The 25,562-nt window shown below is 47.5% G+C and overlaps 1 protein-coding gene across 1 annotated transcript in view; it reads left to right on the top strand.

The window, feature by feature from the left end:
* APBB1IP (amyloid beta precursor protein binding family B member 1 interacting protein) overlaps window positions 1-25,562 on the top strand; it is a 98,970-nt gene that overhangs the window by 59,432 nt on the left and 13,976 nt on the right. Inside the window, exons 6-10 of the mRNA XM_062211167.1 lie at window positions 3,170-3,329; window positions 5,315-5,436; window positions 17,510-17,596; window positions 19,232-19,375; window positions 22,821-22,931. Coding sequence (XP_062067151.1) covers window positions 3,170-3,329; window positions 5,315-5,436; window positions 17,510-17,596; window positions 19,232-19,375; window positions 22,821-22,931 — 624 coding nt within the window. The remainder of the gene's footprint in view (window positions 1-3,169; window positions 3,330-5,314; window positions 5,437-17,509; window positions 17,597-19,231; window positions 19,376-22,820; window positions 22,932-25,562) is intronic.

The following is a 25,562-nucleotide window of genomic DNA, read 5'->3' as shown; positions in this document are numbered from 1 at the left end:
CCCATATGGGATGCCAGTACTGCAGGACAGGGCTTTAACCCTCCGTGCCACAGCACCGGCCCATACTATGTGCTGCTTTTTTTTTTTTTTTTGGACAGGCAGAGTTAGACAGTGAGAGAGAGAGACAGAGAAAAAGGTCTTCCTTTTTCTGTTGGTTCACCCCCCAACAATGGCCGCTGCGGCCAGCGCGCTGCGGTCGGTGTGCTACGCCGATCCGAAGCCAGGAGCCAGGTGCTTCCCCCTGTCTCCCATGCGGGTGCAGAGCCCAAGCACTTGGGCCATCCTCCACTGCACTCCAGGGCCACAGCAGAGAGCTGGACTGGAAGAGGAGCAACCAGGACAGAATCCGGCGCCACAACCGGGACTAGAACCCGGTGTGCCGGCACTGCAGGCGGAGGATTATCCTAGTGAGCTGTGACGCCGGCCTATGTGTTTTTAAAAGATGGAAATCAACTCCATCTGAGGGACCTGCCTCCAGTATTCTGAGGGATGCTGACATCTTGAATGAGATGTGTCCACAGCTGTGGCGCAACACTTTGGGAACTAGAAACAGAATCAGGCCCTTCCATTCAAGTTGTGTATATGTTTATTTTAAAGTTCTGTAACCCAAGAGAGTAAGTCTATTTGTGAATCCTATTATAGAAGCAAAAAATATAAATGATTTAGGGTTGGGATATTTTTTACTGAACAGCTTGCAAAAGAAAAATAAAAAGAAATGATTAAGACTATAAAATCTTTACTGTCATGGATTAGAAAGGAGATGTTTTTCCATTCTCAAATCATTTTGCCCCATATCATAGAATATAAATATGAAAGTCCTTAGCTTGCTAAACCATCCCATAACTGTGATTTAGCACTATTTTGGGCTGCTCTAAAGCTAACAGTTTGCAAATGTGGAAACTAGAAAGAATAGTAAATAGGATTTCTCCTTGTTGAGAGTCACCAGCCTTCTCTCGGTTTTGTTGTTTTCTAAGTTTAATGATTGTGGACATTCATAAGTATGTGTGGATTAAATCTAGTTGGCACACTCTGCAAAAAAACTTCTCATCATTTTGAAATTATGTGGTTTAGTGTTTTTCTCTCTCGTTTGTTCTCTGTAAAAACAAAAGAAAATGCCACCATGTTTTATTTTCTCAAGAATTTCTAAGCAAGAAGGAAATGTGGTCAGCCATCACTGTTTTTTCCAGCCGGGAGATTTGTTTGTCAAGCCCTCGTGTGGATGGTGTTTCTGAAGTCACAGAACCCCCGACAGCAATGGTTCTCAACAGAAAGCAGCCAGCGTGCCCTCCGCAGAGAGCACATCGCGGGCCAGGCTGCCCTGGGAGGATTTTCTGTTTGCCCTGCAGCCCATCTGCCCAGACAGATGCCTCTGATACCGTGGTACCTGAGCCTGTCCTTTTAAATCCATCAAAAGACACTTGTAGGAAAACCTTCTAACCACAGGCTTCTGGACTACAGATTTTCAAGGTGAAAAAGTACAGTTGTCCACATAGCTGTGGGGGATATTGGTTCCCAGACCCCATCAGATGCCAAAATCCACAGGTGCTCAAGTCTCTAATATAAAATAGTGCCGTGTTTGCATAGGACCTGTGGCACCTCCTGTACACTTCAAGTCATCTCTGGATTAATTACAAGACCCATCACGGTGTAAATGTTTTGTAATAGTCATTCTGTTGGATCCTTTAGCAATTAACAAGAGGAGAAATTGTCCATACATGTTCATAAATTGAACTTGATTTCCCCAAATATGCTTGATCTGGGAATACATGGTGCAGAGGGCTAACTGTAGAGGAGAAAGTCATTTCTACTGCCCTGTTGTCTCCATTTTGATTCTTGGGGATGTGGCTTTGGGAAGAGGAGGAGCTGTGTGGTGACCTGCTCCTCACTCCGGTGTCTTCACAGGAACTCCCATCTGTTAGCTACAGAGTGCTGCCAAGGTCAGGGGCAGGGGGAAGTGAGACGGAAGGGGCAGTCTCCCAGCTGTGCAGAAGCTGAGCCTGCCTTTTGGAGAGGAAGACATTCCAGTCCATTTACCTACTTCGTCAAAAAGAATGAGTCTCATTGCTAAGTAGCCCAGCCCTCAGAAAACACGCAACAAATACACAGGAGGGACCCTGGCAGCCTACATTCATTCTGTTCCCTTAGGTCAAGGTCAAGGTCACTCTGTAGGAGTAATTTCCACAGGTGGCCTAGAAAAAGTCCCTGGTATGATGTGTCTTCATGGAAGATGAGTGAATTCTACTCCCACCAAACTTCCAGATTTGGAATGAGGTAACTACCAACTTGACCATAAATCAAATTCCGGTGAATTTTTTTTAATGGAATAGAAAGGAAATTAGATTGGTCATCTGCCTGCCTGCCTCCTGGCTGTTGGTCTGTATTCATTTCACTTAATCCACCTCTGGTCTCCAACGTGCTGTGCTATGAACGTGACTCTCAGTAAGATCACTCAGTGACAACGCAGCCACAGTGCAGCCACGCGCCTTCAGAGAATTGATGGTAGGTGAACCACGGACCTGGTGTTCTGTGCTCTTGGGTTATGTGACAAGGGACGCAACTCCCGCTAAGCAAAAGAGAATTTCTGTTCAAGATACAAGCCTGGTTGACTCAAGGCCCAGCTACTCCCCAGGCCAGTTCCCTGCTAATGCACCTGGGAAAGCAGCAGAAGATGGCTCAAGTGCTTGGGCCACTGCACCAGATGGAGTTTCAGGCTCCTGGCTTTGGCCTGGCCCAGCCCTGACTACTACAGCCATTTGGGAGTGAATCAGCAGATGGCAGATCCCTTTCTCTATGTATTTAACTCTGCTTTTCAAAGAAATACGTAAATCTAAAAAAAAAAAAAAAAAACGCCTGGTTTTAAGTCAAGAAAAAAGTCAGCTCTTATTCAGTTCTGCCTGCTGGTATCTCCCCAACCAGAATGCAATGTCTCTCAATGCATGCACCAGCACTTTGTTTATTGTTTGTCTTCCGGTTTTGTGAATTGGTTTCTCTACCTCTGTATTCGCTGGCAGCTAAAACAAGTGTCAGGCATGAGAGTGAGCTTATGATGCGTGAGTTCACGGGACACAGTCTTCAACTCGCAGACACCGTAGGGACTCGAACCCTTGCTCTTGGTCGCCTCCTCCAGTTACTGAAATCCACTGACTCCCTGTGCCTCTGTCCCCCTCAGCTGGTGGTCAAGGTGCACATGAATGACAATAGCACCAAGTCACTGATGGTGGATGAGCGGCAGCTGGCCCGCGATGTTCTGGACAACCTTTTTGAGAAAACTCATTGTGACTGCAGTGTGGACTGGTGTCTGTATGAAATGTACCCGGAGCTACAGATCGGTGAGTCCCATCCCCAGCAGTGCCTGGACTCCAAACCTCGTGCAGCTTTGCTTGCCTTTGGTCTCTTTTCAAGAAGAGTTGGGGTCCAGGCGTTCACGACACCCCATCCATCTCTTCCCTTATGGGAGGTGCCGTGCCTGCCTCTTCATTTCTTTGTGGTGAAGCATGTGGGAATGGAGCAGGTGGCCAGACCTTGGGGAATGTAAACATTACTATCGCCACTTGTTTTTATTGCACGCTCAGCAAGCTGCATGGATTGTGGGAAAGCCCGGGTATCTGTCGGCTCACATCGCCTTAGAGGTGGCTTCCTTCCACCGTGGTGTGACTGCTGCGGGCTCACACCTGTGCTCACCTCCTCTTCTCCCCTCCTCGCTTGCCTTCCGTGAGACAAAGTGCAAGAGGGAGGTCGAGCCCCAGAGAGCAAAAGATATGTGTGTAGAAATGGATGAGGTCCTGGCCGGCGCCGTGGCTTAACAAGCTAATCCTCTGCCTTGCGGTGCCGGCACACCAGGTTCTAGTCCCGGTTGGGGTGCCGGATTCTATTCCGGTTGCCCCTCTTCCAGTCCAGCTCTCTGCTATGGCCCGGGAAGGCAGTGGAGGATGGCCCAAGTCCTTGGGCCCTGCACCCGCATGGGAGACCAGGAGAAGCACCTGGCTCCTGGCTTCGGATTAGCGAGATGCGCCGGCCGCGGCGGCCATTGGAGGGTGAACCAACGGCAAAAAGGAAGATCCTAAGGCAGGAGCCAGGTGCTTCTCCTGGTCTCCCATGGGGTGCAGGGCCCAAGCACTTGGGCCATCCTCCACTGCACTCCCGGGCCACAGCAGAGAGCTGGCCTGGAAGAGGAGCAACCGGGACAGAATCCGGCGCCCCGACCGGGACTAGAACCCGCTGTGCCGGCGCCGCTAGGCGGAGGATTAGCCTGTTGAGCCACGGCGCCGGCACTTCTCATTCTTAATAGCACTCACAGGACAGTTGCCTTCCAGAAGAACTGGCTGGAATACAGAATTTGCTATTTTAGCAGCTGTAGGTGGATTTCTTTTCTTGAGGAAATGATTTATACTAAGACAGCCCCTTTGACTTTTTCTTCAATTTTTTTTTTTTTTTTTGACAGGCAGAGTGGACAGTGAGAGAGAGACAGAGAGAAAGGTCTTTTGCCGTTGGTTCACCCTCCAATGGCCGCCGCGGTAGGCGCGCTGCGGCCGGCGCACCGCGCTGATCCGATGGCAGGAGCCAGGTGCTTCTCCTAGTCTCCCATGGGGTGCAGGGCCCAAGCACTTGGCCATCCTTTAAGTTTTGTCCGGGTATCCACACATTGCTTATTGAGAGTTTCAGCAAGTGATGTCTTAGAGTTCACACTGTGAATCTCACAATTTCATTCAAAGTATTTAGCCAGTCATTGCCACACTGTACTCCTCATGGAAACAACGGTGGCCTGGTGGCTTCCACTTGCTGCTACTTAAAGTAAAATATACCCGCAGAAAATAAGCGAGACAAGTGGGTGTTTAGCCTAGTGGTTAAGATGCCTGTATACCACGTTGGAGCACCTGGCTGTAAGGAATACAGTGGTGATGGCTCAGGTAATAGGGTCCCTGACACCCACACTGGAGAACTGGATTGAGTTCCTGGCTCCTGGCTTCAGGGCAGCCCAATCCTGGCCATTGTTAGCATTTGGGAAATGAGCAAGTGCATGGGAGTTCTCTCTCTCTCTCTCTCTCTGCCTCTCAAATTTCAAGAAAAAGTGGAATAGCTGAGGATTTTCACTGGGTTATAGTGTTTTCAGTCATTTTTAATGGAAGATAAATTGAGGATGACACTGGAAGTTAAAACACAAGGATGTCACAGCGTGACATCATGTGAGAATTAAGACTTTTAGAGACCCTGATGAAGATTATGAAGCATTGTGTTTAACACAACAAGAGTTTGTTTCTTAGTTGGAAACCTCATTGTCTCAGACCTAAAAGAATATGTTTTCCTGTTTCACCAGAGAGGTTTTTTGAAGACCACGAAAATGTTGTTGAAGTCCTATCAGATTGGACAAGAGACACAGAAAATAAAGTACTGTTTTTGGAGAAAGAGGAAAAATATGCCGTATTTAAAAACCCCCAGGTAAGAGGACTTGGATGTTGTTAGACCATACAAAGTGTGATGGGTTTTTTCAATGTCTTCTGTGTACTGACCACAATATTTATTATCACAAACTCAACTCCTGAGCCATGTGTGAACGAAGAGCCCTTGAAAGACTCAAAGAGGCCGGTGCTGCGGCTCACTAGGCTAATCCTCCGCCTTGCGGTGCCGGCACACCGGGTTCTAGTCCCGGTCGGGGCGCCGGATTCTATCCCGGTTGACTCTCTTCCAGGCCAGCTCTCTGCTGTGGCCCGGGAGTGCAGTGGAGGATGGCCCAAGTGCTTGGGCCCTGCACCCCATGGGAGACCAGGAGAAGCACCTGGCTCCTGCCATCGGATCAGCGCGGTGCGCCGGCCGCAGCGGCCACTGGAGGGTGAACCAACGGCAAAAGGAAGACCTTTTTCTCTGTCTCTCTCTCTCTCACTATCCACTCTGCCTGTCAAAAAAAAAAAAAAAAGACTCAAAGAGAAAAGAATCTGCTTTGTTTCTTTTAGTTCAGAATGCAAACATATTTTTCTGGCACCTGTCCCTGTTTCTGTTGGTTCCATGAGTCCCGTAGACCCAGATGCACTGTTGATTTCTGGTGCTTCCTGTTCTAAAACTGCTCTTCTCTTTGGTGTTCTTATTTGGTGCCTACTGATGCTAGGCTCCCTAAAGGAAGCACCCGGGAAGTGTTCGCTTTATTGTGTTCCCCTCCTACAATCAGCCCACACACGTAAAAGGCATTATTCTTTGTATGTGGAGGTGCTTCTCTTGCATCAGGTGCCCAAGGACGTCACCGAGCAGTCTCACCCTTTCCCGTTGTGGCCTCAAGCTCCGGTAACTGTAGGAGTCATTATAGTATTTTTTAGAAAGGCTAGAATATTAGAGTTGGAAGGCATCCTCAAGGCTACCCAGACACCTTTCCATTTTATAGGTATGAAAACCAACACCTGGATCTCCAGGGGCAGAACTGACAGACTCCATAGCAGCTCCCCATGGGAAAATGCTCTCCCTTGTACTGCGCTATTGTCCAAGTTCTTCCCTAGCTTACACAGTGGCCAACTGACAACAAAATAACTAAATAATATTGGTTGTGATAAATACCAAACACTGCGAGTGTTCTCACCCTAAAGCTACTTTCAAGACCCTGCCTCAATATCTATGTTAGTGAGGGAACCATCGGAACTGCCGTGACAAAGACATTGTCTACGTCAGTGTGTCATCCAGGCTCCACGCTCAGTTCTCTCGCACATACAGGTCAGACAGAGGCAGGGAGGTTTTCATAGCAAGGTTCTGCCATCAGCCAAGGCAGCTTTGTCACGTGACTTCTCCCCAGCCCACGGACAGGGAGAGAGAGCCAGGGGAAGACACAACCAGACTTCCGCTGACATGTGACGTGGTGACACTGAGCTAGGAGAGCAGCTGAGAGAGGCAGTACTGCTCTTTGTAAAGTCCTCCAGGAGGCGCCTCTCACACTGCGTCTACAGCAACGTTGCCCGGGAGCAAAGGCAAGAGGAGGAAGGGGAGGGTGGGTAGTAGTGGGCGTTAGCAGTTTCCAACAATCTCTGATGAGTTGGTGTACACATCACAGCTGTGCAACCCTTGGGCTTTTTACCAAGTAAATAGAGCCATGACACCACCCCTATAGGAGCAGGGGGAGGGAACTTACGTTCTGCCAAGGGCCATTTGGATATTGATAACATCATTCGCAGGCCATACGAAAAGATCAGCTTGAAAATAAGCCTGCTATCGATTTATTGAATTGCGAGTCCTGCTTGCATTGCCTTGGCAGGGCCAGACAAATGATTTCAGGGGCCCGATATGGCTGTGGGTGGAGTGTTCCCCACCCCTGCCTTAGAGCATCAACAGAGCTCCTGCAGGCTCGTTGACGCCCCCTCCTGGTCACTACTCCCCCTCACAGAGGTCTTCACTATTCCCCTGTCTTTTGTTTACTTTATACAAGCTTTAGACCTGCATTTGTTCACTTTATACAAAATGCAGTCAGGTGGTAGTACTCTTTCGTGTGTAGCTTTCTTGCACCTTTCATCTCTGTTGCCTCTAGCAGGAGTTGGTTCTCTTTCATTGCCAAATGGAATCTTTCATCCTCTTTCATTTAGGATTTTGTTGTGTGACTCTGCCAAAATACATTCATCCGTTATGTTGTTGCTAGACACTTGGCTTGCTTCTGTTGGGGGCTTTAGCAGGTACTGCAGGTGGGAATATCCTGCACATGTCTTCTGTTGGACATTTGTAGACATTTCCTGTACAAATACACATGTGAGTTCAACTGCTGGATCACAGATCATGTGTATGTGTAGCGTTAGGAGAGTCCACCACGAAGTCTTCCAGAAAGATTCTATGGCATGGCCTCCCATTAGCGTTGTGTGAGAATTCCTGCAGTTCCAAGTCCTTCGCAGCCCCTGGGGTTGCCAACGTTTCAGCCATTTTGTGGGGTGTAATGGTACCCCCTGTGGTACCAAGTTGAATTTTCCTAAGCCAGTGATACAAGTTCCTTTCCGAGTGTGTGTCATCCATTTGATTGTCCACTTTTGCTCAAGTCCTTGGCCTCAGCTCTCACCTTGGGCTACGTGTCTACAAGTGCCCTAGGGAAATGTAGCTCTCAGAAGGTCTGCCACCTCATTGCGGTTCCCTCCTGTTTTTTTCCTTTTCACATTTATTCTTATTTTTAACTAAAACATACAGATTGTGTGTATTTATGGGAGTACCATGTGCGATCTCTCTACATGTATGCATTGTGTAATGTTCAGATCAGGTAAACATACCTTTCTTTTCAAACATTTATCGTTTCCTCATAGTGAAAACATTCAAAACGCCTTCTTCTAGCTTTTTATTTGGGGGGTGATGCATGGTACCTTATCATTTTCTGTAGTTTAATGGAAACCCAGAACTTCTTTCTCTTATCTGACTGTGACTTGGCACCCGTCAATCAGTCGTTCGCCCACTCTCCTTCCTGGCTACTCTCCTCGGCCTTTGGTAACCGCCATTCAACTCCCGACTTCTGTAAGGTCCACTCTCTCAGATCCCACGCAGGAGATCGTGTGGTGCTTGTCTTTCTGTGGCTGGCTTCCTCCGTTTAACATAATGGCCTCCTGCTGTTGCAGGTGACAAGATTCCATTCTTTTTACAGCGGGGTAGCATGCCATTGGGCACATGTACCACGTTTTCTGCTTTTGTTCGTCAGCTGACGGACGCTCAGGCTATTCCTTGTCTTAGCGATTGTTTGCTTAGACCCCTGTGTCACAGTAAACACCGGGGTGCAGATGTCTTTGACAGATTTCATGTCTCAGGATGTAGTGGGGTTGCTGGATCCTGTGGCAGTTCTGTTTTTAGTTTCTTTAAGGAGCCTCCATACTGTTTTCCACCATGCCTGTGCTAATTTACATTCCCACCAGTAGCGTGCACGGATTCCCTTTTTTCCACATCCTTGCTGTCTCTCTTGGATCTTTTCCCCTTGAGTCCTGATTGCCCCAGCAGTCCTCCCAAGCCCTCACGCAGAGTTTTTTAATCCAGCTTGTCCAGCTGTTTGGGTGGAGCTTTCCCCTACTGCAAGCTGCTACCATAGCGACTAGAAATCCTCCTAAGGAATGCTTCCGTCTGGGGCCAGCGCCATGGTGCAGTAGGTTAATCCTCCACCTGCAGCGCCAGCATCCCATGTGGGCACCGGGTTCTAGTCCCGGCTGCTCCTCTTCCAATCCAGCTCTCCGCTGTGGTCTGGGAAAGCAGTGGAAGATGGCCCAAGAAGAAGCACCCGGCTCCTGGCTTTGGATCGGTGCAGCTTCAGCCATCGTGGCCATGTGGGGAGTGAAACAACAGAAGGAATGCTTTAGTCTATTATGTTCTTCATAACCAAGTAGGGGCAGACTGTGGCACGGCGGTTAAGATGCCACTAGGGACTTCCGCTTCCCATAGCTGAGTGCCTGGGTTCAAGTTCCGACTCCACTTGCCTGCTCCAGCTCCCTGCTAATGCACACCCTGGGAGGCAGCAGTGGTGGCTCCCTGCCACCCACGTGGGAGACTCAGATGTAGTGCCAGGCTCCAGGCCCAGCTCCAGCTGGTAGAGAATTTGGGGAATAAACCAGTGGGTGAAAGATCATTCTCTGTCACTTTTTTCTCTTTTCCGCCTTTCAAATAAAATGAAAATAAATAAATTAAAAATTTTAAAAGACAGGTAGGTAGATTCTTCTAATCTTCAATCAAATTTAAAGACCACAGTTGAAGTGGAGGCGTGATTGAAATGGATGGTTTTAAGTACTTCCATTTTCTCAGTGTTTGGCTAAATAATCTCTTCTGATCAGTGCACTGCATGGGTAGTGGGTGCAGTGTGGCTCCCACTAGGGTGACAGAAGTGAACTGTGACCATTCTCATACTGATGCCTTGGCTCCTAAGAGGGAGGCATTGAAATTTTTGAATTACTTGAAATCTGTGAAAATCCTGTACTTTGATAGGTTTTTTTAAAAAAAAAAATCCTTATTGTTACGCTAAGTATAGAACAAAAAATAAGAAGTCTTCGAGGAGAGCAGTTTCAGGGAAAGTGTTTTCTGCGAGCACAACCTGGAACTTCTTTTGTTTAACCACCTTAGATTTTTATCTTCAATCACTGTTCATTCCAAAACCCGTATATATCCTGCATTTCATTGAAGTTGGTAAAAATTCTGTTAAAGTGTAGTTGCCAATGTGATGGGCCTCCCACTTGAGTCATCACGGCGGCTCCCCAGGGAACTAAATGAGTGGAAGAAATGCTGAAGAACATTGGAGGGCGTCGCCACCTCCAGCAGACAGCAGGAGGAGAAAAGGCAACAGAAGGAGAGCGAGGGCAAGGAAGGGAACAGGGAAATCAGAGTCTGATTTGAGAAGCGCTCCGTAGCCGAGCCATAAATTCACACATTTCCCATTAGCATTTTCTACAGCAGGGCAATAATTTATCCATACACGTGGTTAGAGATCCACCTCTGGGTTCTTCCTTGGGATCCTTCCCTTCGCTGTTGAGCTTGTGGGGATCTCTCCATTGCTGAGGTACCAGCATCCAGCCTGGGTTCAGGCTCCGAGGGATTGACAAAGGGGGAAAGTAATGGACTGGATGGTGTCCCTGTCAGTGTGCCCTCAAACTGCCCCTGTGTCCAGGGATTTTTCTTCTTGATTGCGACGTGAAACTGATAGGAACTGACACCTCATTTCCTGCAGTGTCAAACCTAGCAACTTACTCTCATCAAGTTTGTAACAGAGGTTACTTGTTATCACTACAGAGAGAATAAAGTGATGATCCATGAGAAGAGAGAAATTGCTAGAAACGTTAAGCAAGCACTTCTATGGTCCTAACACAGACTCTGTGCTAAACTAGGAGATTTGTGTATATTATCTTTGTCTTAAGCTATAAGGGTCAAGAATGGTGATTATTATTTCTCCTTTACAAATGAGGAAGGTAGGGGCAAAGACAGGTGTGGGTTTGATTTATGGCTTCCATTGCAGACATGGATGGACAGTCCCCATAGGCTGATTCGTCCAGTCAGAGCTCTCTAGATCCAGAATGTTCTAGAATCATAGAATTCCTTTGACTAGGTAAATGGCATACTGGCATCAGGACAGTCCCACCAGTGACATCTGTTGAGTCTGAGAAGTCACTAAACAGGTTCAGTTTCTACACAATGAGAAGATACTGATCCCAGAAGGCCCAAATCCAAATAACCCCAAGTTTGTTCTTCTGCTTTCGGTATAGAAATGCCTGCAAAGGCCTGACCAGCTCACCACCCTGGACAACCATATTACCTTGCAAAGTAAATAATGTCCTCTATACCATTAGGAAAGAGGGGTGCATGTTCCCATAGAGACAGGGGTGCCTACTCCCATAGATCCCACAGGTATAGATCCCCAGAATGCTTGAGAGCCCACGACTGCCTTTCACCTTGGAATCTGCATTCACAAGTTCAAAGCCAGTCTGCTCCTTCCTCGCCTACCCATAGCCAATGGGTTAACATTTATTTGCAGCTTGACTGGGAAAGCACTTATCCTGTCCGGAGTATCAATTCACCTGGAAAATTACTAAATTATACAGAACCATAAAAATTTCGTACTTAAACTCTCAATACTGAAATCTTCAACACTCTCTGGGGGCAGAACTGGGGAAGAAGCAATGATTGCGAAGGGGGACGTTAAGCTCAGAAATCAGAAACAGGATTTGGGGAGTGTTAGCAGTGTGCATATACAGGCAGAATTACAAAGTGTAATTCCACTGATGACTGGGAAAGTGGCTTTGCACACCTGTGTCTCACGGTCACCTGCTGACTGTGTGACCTCGGGGTGCTGACCACACTGAAATTCAGCTTCTTTTGTGGAATTGTGATGCCAGTGCACTTCCTGTCTCAAAGGATCATATGCAACATGAAAAACACTTGATACATTGTGAAGTTTTGTCTAAATGTGGAGGAGCTGGATCTCGGCTGGAATTCAGCAGTCATCTATAATACAGTCACCTAAAATATTTCATCTGTAATACATGTATGGCGCAAAACCAAGCGCTGCAAATTTGTGGCCCAAAAGTTGTGTAATTAAGCAGGAATTCCAGTAGGATGACTCGTCTGTGCTTTGGGAGGTAGAAACAGAGCACGTCATTTTAAAATAAGGAAAAATAAAGTATCAACTAATGAAGCCTTCTGCTGGTCATCTTAAAGCAATTTATCAGCTTTTCTTAACAGACACATAAAAATTACACATATTTATGGGTGCCAGGTGACTTTTTGTATACACTGTACAATAACCGGCCAGAGTAAACATGTCTGTCTCCTCCAACATTTAACATCTCTTTGATGAGCTATTATCAAAAAGACAAAAGATATCTGATGACAAGGAGGTGGAGAAGAGGAAACCCTTGCACACTGTTGGTGGGAATGTAAGTTAGTACAATATGGAAAACAGCGTAAAAGTTTCTCAAAAAACTACAATTAGAAACACCATATGGGCCAGCACCATGGCTCAATAGGCTAATCCTCTGCCTGTGGCACCGGCACACCGGGTTCTAGTCCCGGTCGGGGCGCTGGATTCTGTCCCGGTTGCTCCTCTTCCAGGCCAGCTCTCTGCTGTGGCCCAGGAGTGCAGAGGAGGATGGCCCAGGTCGCTGGGCCCTGCACCCCATGGGAGACCAGGAGAAGCACCTGGCTCCTGGCTACGGATCAGCGCGGTGCGCTGGCCGCGGCGGCCATTGGAGGGTGAACCAACAGCAAAGGAAGACTTTTCTCTCTGTCTCTCTCTCTCACTGTCCACTCTGCCTGTCAAAAAAAAAAAAAAAAAAAAAGAAACACCATATGATACAGCAACCCCACTACTGGCCACTTACCCACTGGAAATGAAATCAGTCTATAGAAGAGACACCTGCACTCCCCTGGTTATCAGCTTTTTGTGTCAGTCACTGTTTTAGCTTCACTCCCAGGAGGCAGAAGCCACATCGGAGCCTTGGTGAGGGTCCGAGACCCTCAGTGGTTCTGCACAGCCACCTCTGACATCTGAGCCCACAGACTGCTACCTTTGAGCCAGACACTGTCACTGTGGATCTTTGGTCACAAGAACAGATATGGCTCTAATTGTGATTTTTTTTTTTTTTCTGAACGGTCATTGAAGGATTCATAAGTATTTCCAGGAGATTGGAAAAATGGCCAGGCCTCCCTAAGACAGCAATGGGGACCATACCATCACTTCACATAAGTACATGGAGGCTTATTTACATCTGATCGATTGCAGGAACAAAAGATGGATGCTCCCCATCAATTCTATTCCTATATTTCATTTTTGTGTTAAGTACTCTGCAGAGACAAAAATGTCGAGAAAAACCTTGTTCACATCAGTAAGTGGAACGCCATGCAGGTCTCTAACACCTTCCAGGTTCCAAATTAAAAGTTACAGAAGGCCCAGAGAGGAGGCTTTCTGGCAGCTGTCAAGATCATTCGGTACTTTCCATTGTATTGAAAGCAAAGCGTCACTTAGACTTCCAAAATGGTTGGCAATGAACCTTCCCATTTCTCGGCACCAGTGTCTCCACCGAGTGTTGAGGGCCTCTGAGCTTCCCAACGGGGCAGTATGGTTCTGCCTTGCTGTGAGGGGCTTTGCCTTCTGCAGCCCGGAAAGCTGATTGTAAAAGGCGCTGTCCCTTCCCAGGCAGACATGGAGTTGAGGATGTGGAAATCAAGGCCTGCATATCCTTGGAGAGGTCCCCGAACGGTTTCACAGTTCACTGGAACACAGTTTTTCAGGATCCCTGCCCTTGTCCTGCCCCAACATGGAAGTGGGCAGGTTTTATTATAGCCAGAGAAAAGGACGTGTGTGGCAGACAGAAAACGGAAGTGATTGGTTGCAGCTGGTGTCGGTCTTATTTGAACATGGTTCGTGATTGGCTGAGACTCAGGTACTGACTGCCAGAGTAACTTACACCCTGTGTCCACATCAGGTTAGGCTATAGTCCACTGTGTGGAAGAGAAACCCTTAGGCCAGACTTAAGATAGGGATAAAATTATTTGCCTTTTAAAGAAACGCTTGCTGGAAAGCAGCGTCATAGAGTGGCTGAGAGTACGGGCCCTAAAACCAGACAGATGGGGTCAGAGGCCTGGCTCTGTCACTTACCAGCTGTGGGTCCTTGGACAAATTATTCAATTTCACCAAGTTTTACTTTCTTGTCTGAAAAAAATGAGATAATTTATTCTAAACATGTGTTGCGAGAATTAAGGGCCATCATCCATTCAGTGTTCTTAATAATTGTAGGTAAAAATGGTACCACTAAATTATTATTGTTTGTTGTCGCTGCTGTTTGCTTCAGTGTGGAAGACTGGCCTGGAGAAGGGAAGGAAACAAAGTAGGCCGGGAGGGCACGAGCACCCTTGGAGGAAGGCACCAACAGGGTGCTCATGTGGTAGGGCCATGCTGGCCTTTGACCTGGGGCCTGGTCCCTGGGGCGTGGTGCTGCACAGTCTCTGAAGCTATAGAGAGTCAAAGAAGGGAAAAGATGATTCTAGCCTCAGGTTGCTTGTAGGAAGTCAGGACAAACTAAGGGATAAGGATTTAACTCCTTTCTTCCTTGGGTTCACCCACAACGCCCAGCGTTTGCTCAAGAATCCTCACCCAGCATTTCTTGAGTGGAATAAAAGGACCCGAGGTTGCACACACATGTGGAAGATGGCATGACGTCAGAAGCAATAGCCAGTGCCCTGCAGGAAGGGGGAGCAGCATGGAATCCTGCAGAGGACAGAGGACTCACCTCTGGGCAGGCCCTCCCATAACACGCACACCCAACTGAAGGCTCAATACCATCTAGTTATGTATTTAAACTTACAAGCCAAGTTCACAAGCAGCTACATAAAATGTGTTCTAGCCCACCTTCATAGAGCTGCCTACAAAATGACCTGGAGGTTTGAATTCAGAGTTCTTAGATTCTTCAGCTCTGAGCAGGAAGGTGGTGGTGTGGTACCCACAGCCTCCATGCGTGCATTCTTCCTGCACCACAGGACCCTGCCTGATGCACAGTGGATGAACACTGTAGCCCAAAAGTGCTCCATACACCCCACAGTCCCCTGCAAACTGCTACCTCTTAGACACCCCTCTGGCTGGGGGTGCCCACACCAGTGATACCTCCATGCTCAGGAGGGTAGCACAGGACAGAGTCTCAAAGCAGGGAATCCCAGAACCCTGGGTTTTCAGACTGTGGGCTGAAGGTGGGGGTGGGGGTGGGAGATGGGGACAGGGTCTTTGGCTCCAGGCAGGCATGTCTCTTTGTTCAAACTGACTTGTCACTTGTCACCTTGCAAATAGCAGAGTGGCTAGGTGAGGATTGGAGCAGGGTCCCTCAAGAGAGTGGGATGAGGGCAGGGATGTCGGGGCTCAAAATGCAATACCCTAAAGTATGGCACCTTGGAATACTAAGTACTTGGCAATGACAATGAGGAGGGCCTTGGAAGCAACATGTTGTCTCTGACCTTCTCTCTCCCCAAAGTTACTGAAACTAGAATTCTTCTCCCCAAAGCAAGCCAGCAAACCTCAAAAGGGCTCTCACCGGCCCCTCGCCCTTCCCCCAAAGATTTTCCTATAATAAACGTCACGCCCTATACCTGGGGAAGGATTCTGAGCAAACCGGCCTGGCTGAGCCCTGCCCTACAACCAGGTTGTCCCCGTTAGATAGATCAGACCCTTTTTTGTCCAATCCTGGGTCCCTTCCCATACCTACTTCTTTCACAAGACTTAACATAACAATATGGTTTTGCCTGGCTCTTTGGGTTGTCATTTGTGAAGACTCCTGTGTTAGCAAAACCTCTGTTAAATAAGGCTCCAAGTTTCAGTGAGACTGGGAATAAGTTTGAGTGACCTACTGTGTGCTGCATGGTGACCCCACTTAATAATAATAATGTCTCATATATTTCAAAATTTCTAAAACAGATTCTTAACATGCTCATCCCCCAAAAAGATAAATTGGTGAGCTGATGCCTGTGTCCATTAGCTTTGTTGAATCTTTCTGTAATGTGCACATAGATCAAATGTCACATTGTACCCCATAAATACACATAATTATTCTTTGTCCACTAATTAATTATATTTTTAAATATTTATTTATTTGAAAAGCAGAGTTACAGAGAGGCAGAGACAGAGAGAGAAAGGTCTTCCATCTACTGTTGACTCCCCAAATGGCCACAAGGGCCAAGGCTGGGCCAGGCCGAAGCCCAGAGCCAGGAGTTTTATCCAGGTCTCCCACCTGGGTGGCAGAGACTCAGAGACTTGGGTCATCATCTGCTGCCTTCCCAGGCACACTAGCAGAGTAGCCAAGACCAGAACCAGCACTCTGATACGGAATATGGGCTTAACCCACTGTGCCACAATACCCACTCCCATTTCTCTATTTAAGTTAGCAAATCACCATTTTTATGCATTCCGTTTCTATAAGATACCCTAATTCTGTACACATTATTTACCTACAGTTTGTTTGCTAACTTTCTGGCCAGGATATTTGTATATCAGAGTTCAATGTGCATAAAAAAATCATTCAGGAAATCTATTGGAAGGCACATTTCCAGGCCTCTCCCCAGAGATTCCAGTTCAGTAGGTTAGGATTCCAGAAACATGCATTTTATTGAACATCAAGACACTGTGGAGCGCACACCCGGAGGAACAGTCCTGCACTGTGAAAAACAGTTGTGTCTGGATTCCGGAGGGTCCCTAGCTGCAGAGCTCCTGAGGTGCACTCTCCACATAGTCTTGGTATGGTTTTATAGAACGCTGCATTTGCACACGAGATCCTCAATTTTCCCTGGGACAGTTGTTGTCTGTGACACACGTTCAGCCTCTGTGGGCACCTCAGCTGTCCTGGTGGTGTAAGGGTTAGAGCTTGCGTGCCGCTGGTCTTTCGGACGCTCACACCGTTAGTGTTCAGCCGTCTCATCGATACCATGTAACAGGTCTGCTACCTGTGTGACACCTGATGACTACAAACTGTGCTTTGACCCTGTGGCTCAGTCAGGAAGGTTTTCCAGCTGTCTTTTCCCTCCCCTTCCTTGAGGCTGGCTCCCTTTCCAGCAACGTCCTCCACTCCTCTGTGGCCTTAGAAGTTGCCAAGTATCAGAGCTGGTGTTGTGATGGACCCATGCAGTGCTTAAAAAAAAAAAAAAAAGAGGCAGCATTGTTGACAAAAATTCAGATTTCAGGTTTCCCTTCAAGAGCCAGAATCTCCAATCCACAGGGGCTCAGGTTGTCCCGGATGTGGATGCTGGCGCCATCTGCACTCCGCTCATAGCCCCTCCCAGCCCATGAGTGTCTCCCGGATTCTAGCATGGACCCAGATGCTCTACCCCAGGAAATCGAGCAATTCAGGCTGCCAGTGTTGTCTGTTTCTCACGGGCTGTGCACTGTGGGAGGAAGGGGACGTGTAACTCCTGCCCTGGTGATGCGTTTGCAAGGCCCTGTCGGGTGACAGATGCTGTACCCCTGTGTCCTGTGGGTCCCTCTCTCCTGCAAGATCACAAGTCCCTTGAGGTGTCTAGTGTGATAATGAACATGTCCTGATCTGATCTTTAACATTTTTTTTTTTAGAATTTCTACCTGAATAACAAAGGGAAAAATGCAGGCAAGGAGAGCAATGAGAAAATGAATGCCAAGAACAAGGAGTCCTTACTCGAGGTGAGCTTGGTTTGCGGAGTGAGCACACAAGGATGGTTGCTGTGTCTGTTTTTAAATTATTTGCTTTGCATTGCAATAGGAAATTCTGGATCGTGCACTAAAATGTCAACTCGAGGTTCCAAAATCGAATTATCACTAAATTATAGCTATTTACATTATTCGACTGTTTTACCAGTTGTAAAAAATATGACTTCTGAAAACATATTTTGCTTTTCACAAAATTGGATTAAGAATTCCTTTTTTAATTTTTTAAAAATTGTTTTTGGGGTTAGCATTGTGGCATAGCAGGTAAAGCTGCTGCCTGCAAGGCCAGCATCCCATATGGGCGCTGGTTTGAGTCCTGGCTGCTCCTCTTCCGATCCAGCTCTCTGCTATGGCCTGGGAAAGCTGTAGAAGATGGCCTAAGTCCTTGGGCCCCTGCACCCGCATGGGAGACCCAGAGGAGGCTCCTGGCTCCTGGCTCCTGGCTTTGGATTTGCACAACTCCGGCCGTTGTGGCCATCTGGGGAATGAACCAGCGGATGGAAGACCTCTCTCTCTCTGTCTCTACCTCTCTCTGTAACTCTGTCTTTCAAATAAATAAATATTAAAAAAAAAAAAAAAGGGAGTTAGATCAGCAGTGGAGCAGCCAGGTCTTGAACTGGCATCTATACGGGATGTTGGTGTCACAGCCATCAGCTTTACCCACTTTACCTCAAAGCTGGCCCCCAGAAGGAGTGTTTATACGGCATTTACATTGTATTAGGTATTGTAAGTGATCTAGAGAGGAGTTAAAGTGTATGGGGAGCAGTATGGCATCTGTGCAAATACCATGCCACTTCATATCAGGGACTTAAATAGCCAAGGACGTTGGTAACCACGCGAGATCCAGAAACTGCTCCCCATGGATACCGAGGGTCAACTACAGTGGTCATTTTACTTATGAAGAATAATCAGTTTTCTCATTTCCTATTTGTAATAACAGCAGTGCCCATTTCTAAGTGCTTGCTTTTATAAACCATGTTTATATACACTCACAATGTACCTGGTGAAAATGGGCTGTTTCTCTTCTCTCTGCTTTCACAGGTAAGGAAACTGCTGGTTCACAGCCCATAGGCATAGAGCTCAATGGTCAAGAATGCTGGCATCTAACCCAGGAGCCAGAACTCTATTATTTTTATTGGTTTGTATTTTTGAGAAGCTGAGAGACAGAGAGCTCCTATTCACTGGTTCACTCCCCAGCTGCCCACAACAGCCAGGGCTGGACTGGGTCTGGTTGAAGCTAAAAACCCGGAACTCATACCAGGTCCCCTATAGCAGGTGGCAGTGCCTGTCATCACCTGCTGCCTCCCAAGTGTCCGCATTAGCGGGAACCTGGAACAGGGAGCCAGAGCCGGGAATCAAACCAGGATGGGATGTGGCTGTCTCAATCTCCAGGCCAAACACGCTCCCCACGGAGCATGGCTCTGGACTCCCGTGTTATTCTTCCTCCTCTGACAAACACCATAGAGGGCAAGCATGCACATCCCATCAGAGTTGCGGGCAAACCTTTCTGTCTAAAGGCTAATTTGTAAGTTTATGGGAATATGGACAAGAGTGTGTGTTGTGCCAGCTTTCCTTTGCATGTGTTTAACGTCAAGGGCCTGTCAATTTCAGGAAAGCTTCTGTGGCACGTCCATCATTGTACCTGAACTTGAAGGAGCTCTGTATCTGAAAGAAGACGGAAAGAAATCCTGGAAACGGCGCTATTTCCTCTTACGGGCTTCTGGAATTTACTATGTCCCAAAGGGAAAGACGAAGGTCAGAATTCACACACACAAAACCAGAAAAGCACTGTGGCTGTCAGTCATTTCCCTGGCCGCTCTGTGGCTGTGAGGTCCTTGAAGCTGTAATGTTTACACAAATACCTGTCCTACGGGACAGAACTGCTGCATTCCTTGGGGTTTGTCCATCGCTGTCTCTTGAAGGTTAAAGAATTTTGCCCCCCGAAACGCCTCAGTCTCTTGTGACGCGCTCACCTCAGTACTGCTTCTTAGACCCGGCTCACGGAAGTGTTAGAAGTCTTGAGAAGATCTTAGTTGAGATTTCTAGCCCTTACGCTCGGAGCATTTAAATTGCTCTCCGAGGTACACCAAGCATTTCCCCGTCTCATTTAGCAAAGTATTTTAGACACCATTTCACTTTAACTTGGTGATTTGAGATGACGGCCTCAAGTCGACAAGCATAGAATAAGTTGTTCTTCTCTGAGACGTCATTTGAGGTCTCATTCTCACCACTGATGCTCTCTAAGGCCTTTCTTAAAGGGTTAGAGCATTTCCATCTTTGGTTCTCCTGCGAAAAGCTGCAGGATAGAGCCGGATCTCATGTCTGGATCTGGGTGGACCAAAGCATTTTGCCTTCACTTCTGAATCCAGGGCACCACCAAATGGCATATTTATGGATTGCAGGCTGCCACTGAAATGGCCTAACCTGCCTTCCCGGACAGCTGAAGTCACGGTGGCCGGCCAGGTCCGGGTGTCCCTGTGGGAGGGCACAGCCCCAGCTCTGCTCCTCCTGGAGCACCAGCATCTTAGCCGGGTCTCGGCCTAGAACGGATGTGTTCTCATTGTGCCGTCTTCCTTCCAGGCCCACACCATGGACCTAACAGTTGATCTACAGATAATTCGTTTTGCTTTCGAAATCTTATGTCTTCTGAATTTCAGTGCGGATCTAGAAATAAACCTATGGCCAGGAGCACACTGACTAAAAATTAGAAGTGTTCCCGGCCGGCGCCGTGGCTCAACAGGCTAATCCTCCACCTTGCGGCGCCGGCACACCAGGTTCTAGTCCCGGTCAGGGCACCGGATTCTGTCCTGGTTGCCACTGTTCCAGGCCAGCTCTCTGCTGTGGCCTGGGAAGGCAGTGGAGGATGGCCCAAGTGCTTGGGCCCTGCACCCCATGGAAGACCAGAAGCACCTGGCTCCTGGCTTCAGATCAGCGCGGTGTGCCGGCCGCAGCACGCCAGCCGCGGCGGCCCTTGGAGGGTGAACCAATGGCAAAAGGAAGACCTTTCTTTCTGTCTCTCTCTCTCTCTCACTGTCCACTCTGCCTGTCAAAAAGTAAAAAAAAAAAAAAAAAAAAAGAAGTGTTCCCAATAGAATTAGATAAGAATGCTTTCTCCTGCTGCTACCATTAACATTAGGAAGGAGGAGCTAACCAATAAATCAAAGAAAAGAATCAGAAGTGTAAGTATTGGTGAAGAAAAGGTAAAAACACTCAAATTCACAGTTCATATAAATGTCTACCTTACAATATAAGACAAGAGAAGAGAAGAAAACTAAGAGGACCAAAAAAAAAAAAAGAAAAAAAAGTAAGTATTCTCCTTTACCCAAACAAAACAAACTGAAATACAATGCAAAAGAATCCATGCATGGTAAAAACAAAAAAATGCAAAATGTCTAGCAATAAACTTAAGAAATGTTCAAGACCCATACACCATAGGATATATAAGATTGTTACTGTATTTATTATAATTTATTACATTATTATAATTTAATAAAGAAAATGAAGCAGAACTGGATAGATGGAAATGTAGCACATGGCTGGATGAAAAGATATTAATTCTCCCCAAATTTTTCTGTAAGTTCCGTGCAATCCCTATTGACATTTCAACAGGATTCTTTTTTACTTGAGGTTCACATACTAATTCTAAAATTCACCAGAAAGAGACAATGCACCAAAGAAGACGGTCCCTCCTCCCCCCCAAAAATTGTGAAGACCACTGAAATAGACCTCTGCCTCCCGGAAGTCAAAACTGTAAATAAAAATGGTACAGGTAGAGACAGACAGACCAGCACACAGCCATGTAATGGAGGGGAAGCTACAGTTGGCATTTTATGGTGATGGGGAAAGCAGCAGACAACACACAGCACTAAAATGACTGTACATACACTTGGAGAAAATGGTTTTCTACCCCACTCATTGTACCGAACTAACTTCCAGGTTGATTCAAATGTCTTTGGGGGGGGGGGGGAGTATACAATTGTAAAAGAAAACATGGGTTACTCTTTTCCTAACTGGGATGGGTAAAGCCATCTTGAGCAAAAGCAGACTCTCAGAATGACACGGGGGAAAACTGGCCGATTGGACCGTATCAGGTTGTTTCCAATTCTTCATGGCTCAAACCACCACAGGATAAGGGAAAGCCTAGGCAGAGAGCCAGAGAGGGGAGCCGCAACGTGGCTAACCAGGCAGGACTATCCATAGAATATAAAGACGTCAACAAGCCAGGAAGAAAACCATAGACACACTCCTGGAAGACAGATTCCGCTTATGCATTGAGAATTCACAGAAAAAGAAACACCGAGAGCCACGGGCTGTCACGGAAAGGTGCTCTCTCTCACAAGCAGTGAGAGGTGTCTCCCCCAGCAACACTGGTCATGTCCAGACTCGGCCGGAGGGAGTGAGCGGAGGGCCACACTTCCCGCCCGCGTGCATTTTTTCTTTTACAATTGAATGTGAGCGCTGGAGAGGAAGCTGCAGGGGACAAGGACCAGGGAGCCATGCAGATGTAGCGGGAATGTCCTTCCAAGTGGCCGCTCCAGCTTGGACGACCCCTCCCAGAGTATCTGCTCGAAAGGCATCATATCCTGTGTCAAGAGACAAAGGAAGAAAAAGAGCAGTGGAACCAATGTGAGCCTGCAGTCTGCACGGAGCACGTGACCCCCGGAAGAGCGGTCTCTGTTTCCATGGCGACGCTGGCAGCAGGAAAGACATCCTTCCCGGGAAGAAGTACATGACAAGGGTGCTGATTTACTCATCGGCCAATTTACCTCTCATTGTTCATCCTGAGGGATTCTTTTTCTCTTTTTTTTTTTAAATGCTCAATCACAAAAGCCATCCCTGATTTAGAATGGCAAAAGCCAAAAATGAAATTTCTGCCTGGGTGGTCACCTGGTCTTGGCTGTATCAGGAATGACAATGACGGCTCAAGGTCAGGCCGTCCTGGAATGTGAGAGTCTATGCACCCCCATCTTCCACACCATGCCTGGGCCCGAGGCACGCGTCTTTCTTTCCTTGCATGCCTTCATTTCTTGGACAGGCCTGGCTTTGAGAAAACCGTTGAGAGTCAGTGTTCACATCAACTATCTAAAAATTCAGTCATTGCTCTATTTTCAAATGTACTCCTGTGTCCTGCCATCCAGCGCAGCCTTGGCAAATGATTGAGTGCCAGCTCAGGTTATCTTTGTCCCTCCCTGTCTTGCAGACATCTCGCGACCTGGCCTGTTTCATACAGTTTGAGAATGTCAACATTTACTATGGAACTCAGTGTAGAGCGAAATATAAAGCACCCACGGACCACTGCTTCGTTTTAAAGGTAGGGCAGAAGGGGTCCCTAATTTGCATTTGGAAACCATTTGAGTTCCCATGTTCTTTTAAGGAATAAAGTGTTGGATGTTGCATAGTTAACCACAAGTGTAACATTATAACTTTTTTTTTCTATCAACAAAATAAAAAAAGGGAAGCATTGCTTTCACTTCAAATGGCATCCCTCAATGACTGTTATCTCTGCCTAAAATTTTTCAAACATTTGGTCTTTTCTTAAATGTATTTACTTGAAAGGCAGCAAGGGACAGAGTCAGAGACACAGAGAGAGAGAGATCTTTCACCCACTGGTTTATTCCTCAAATGCTTGCAATAGCCAGGGCTAGGCCAGGCTGAAGCCAGGAGCCCAGGATTCAATGCGGGTCACCCACCCAAGTACTTGAGCCACCACCTGCTGCCTCCCAGGGTGTGCACTGGCAGGAAGCTGGATTGGAAGCAGAGCAGCCAGGATTCGAACCAGGACCTCTGATACAGTATATGGGTGTCCCAAGCCATACTAAGTGTCCACCCGGGATGGGGATTCGGACATAGAAAACAGGTCAGGACTCAGATTCTCAAGCTGACTTGGAATTTGGGAGCAGGTCCTAGTACCATGGCAGGAGCTGAAATCTCTGATCTGGGACGAGAGGCTACCCCAGGCTGCACCAGGAGTAGCAATGCTGGGTCCCAAGGCACTGAACTCAGACTTTGAAAAGCTGCTGTGCAAGGCCTGGGTGTGCTGCAGAGACCCAGGGCCCTGCAGAGGGCAGAGAAGGCTCAGAGGTGGAGGAGCCAGCAGGGCCTGGTAGGTCTGGGAGCAAGAGTCGCGAGCAAGCCTGGCAGAGTGTGGGTTCCCTTCTGCCCTGGAAGAGGAGCCTTTTTGTTCCCAAGCAGCTCCTCCACGCACAGTCCCCTTGCTCAGTCTGCTGTTCAGCACACTTCTCAGTTTCTTCCCAGAACAGCGGGGATTTTTATTAAATTGCTGAATAAAACCGTTTGTCGTGCTTTGGGAAACCTAATTTGTTTATGAACATTTTGATCACTTATTTCTCTTTCTGTCTACTTTTTTTTAAAAAAAGGATCTATTTATTTATTTGAAAGTCAGAGTTACACAGAGAGAGGAGAGGCAGAAAGAGAGAGAGAGAGAGGTCTTCCATCTGATGGTTCACTCCCCAAATGGCCGCAATGGCCAGAGCTGCGCTGATCTGAAGCCAGGAGCCAGGAGCTTCTGGGTCTTCCACATGGGTGCAGGGGCCCAAGGACTTGGGCCATCTTCTACTGCTTTCCCAGGCCATAGCAGAGAGCTGGATTGGAAGTGGAGCAGCCAGGTCTCGAACTGGCGCCCACATGGGATGCAGGTGCTTCAGGCTAGGCCGTTAACCCATTGCACCATAGTACCGGCCCCTCTGTCTACTTAAAAAAAAAAAAAGAAAGAAAAACAACCTCTTGATATTCAAATACTCATGACCAATTGATTTCCAAAATGCAAAACACTGGGGCACAGATTGCAAGAGGGCTTCAATTCCATGGATGTGCACTGACCACAAAGTCCAAGCTAGAGTTTCTTTCTTGCTGCAGTTGTTCATTTTATTTGAAAGGCAGAGAGATCTGATGTTCACTGGTTCACTCCCAGGATGCCCACAACAGCCAGGGGCTAGGCCAGGCCAAAGCTAAGAGACTGGATCTTAATCTGGGTCTCCCATGTGGGTGGCAGGGACCTAAGTACTTGAGCTGCCTCCCAGGGTGTGCATTGGCAGGGAGCTGGAATCAAAAGCAGAGCAGGCACTTGAACCCAGCACTCTGATGTGGGATGTGGGCATGCCAAGTGGCAGCTTGTCCCACTGTGCCCGATCCATAACTTTCTAATTCAGTGTGAGCTTAATGTCAGTGCATGGAGTTGAACAAGAAGATTAGAGTTGAGGTCCTGGGCTTGTCTCTTGTTAATGGTGAGTTTAGACATAACTATTGAGATCCAAAGCCTCATGGCCTCATCTTCAAAGAAGAGAAAAGAGTACCAGCCCTTCTTATGAGGATCAAATAAGATAGCCCCATAGATTCATTAGTACAATGTCTAGAAACATTTCAGCACTCAATGTATGGTAGTTATCATTCCTGTCCTGCAGAACTAAATATTCTCTAACTGTGTGCACCAGAGTCACCTGGAGGCTAAGACACACAGCCCGCTGGGCCCTCAGAGTTTCTGACTTGGTAATTCTAGGGTCAGACCCAGGAATTCGCTTTCCTAACCAGTTCCCAGAGGTGGTGCCAATACCCTTGACCCAGGCCCTCAGTCTGAGGAGGCAGAATGGGTACCACCTGTCCCCAGCGAGGCTGCACATCGCCACAGGAAACACACCAGAGGGCACGGACGGCCTGTGCTCTTTCTCGGGTGCACGTCCCCAGGCTGAGCTTGGACTGCACCTGCTCCTCTGTGAATTCTTTCTCACCACGTTCAGTGTCGTCAGGCATCATGGGATGTGGTTTTGTCATGGAAGGTGCACTGTGCCTCATCACCTACCTGCTTCCTACCCCTAACACTGCCAAATTTTCTTCACAGTATTTCTCACAATGTAAAATTATATTCCTTTAGTGTTCTGTATTCTTACTGGCTTTCTCCTTTTGAAGAATGTACATCCCTGACTGT

The sequence above is a fragment of the Lepus europaeus genome, chromosome 14, assembly GCF_033115175.1.
Source record: "Lepus europaeus isolate LE1 chromosome 14, mLepTim1.pri, whole genome shotgun sequence".
Lineage (NCBI taxonomy): Eukaryota > Metazoa > Chordata > Mammalia > Lagomorpha > Leporidae > Lepus > Lepus europaeus.
This window is presented reverse-complemented; position numbering and strand designations above follow the sequence as displayed.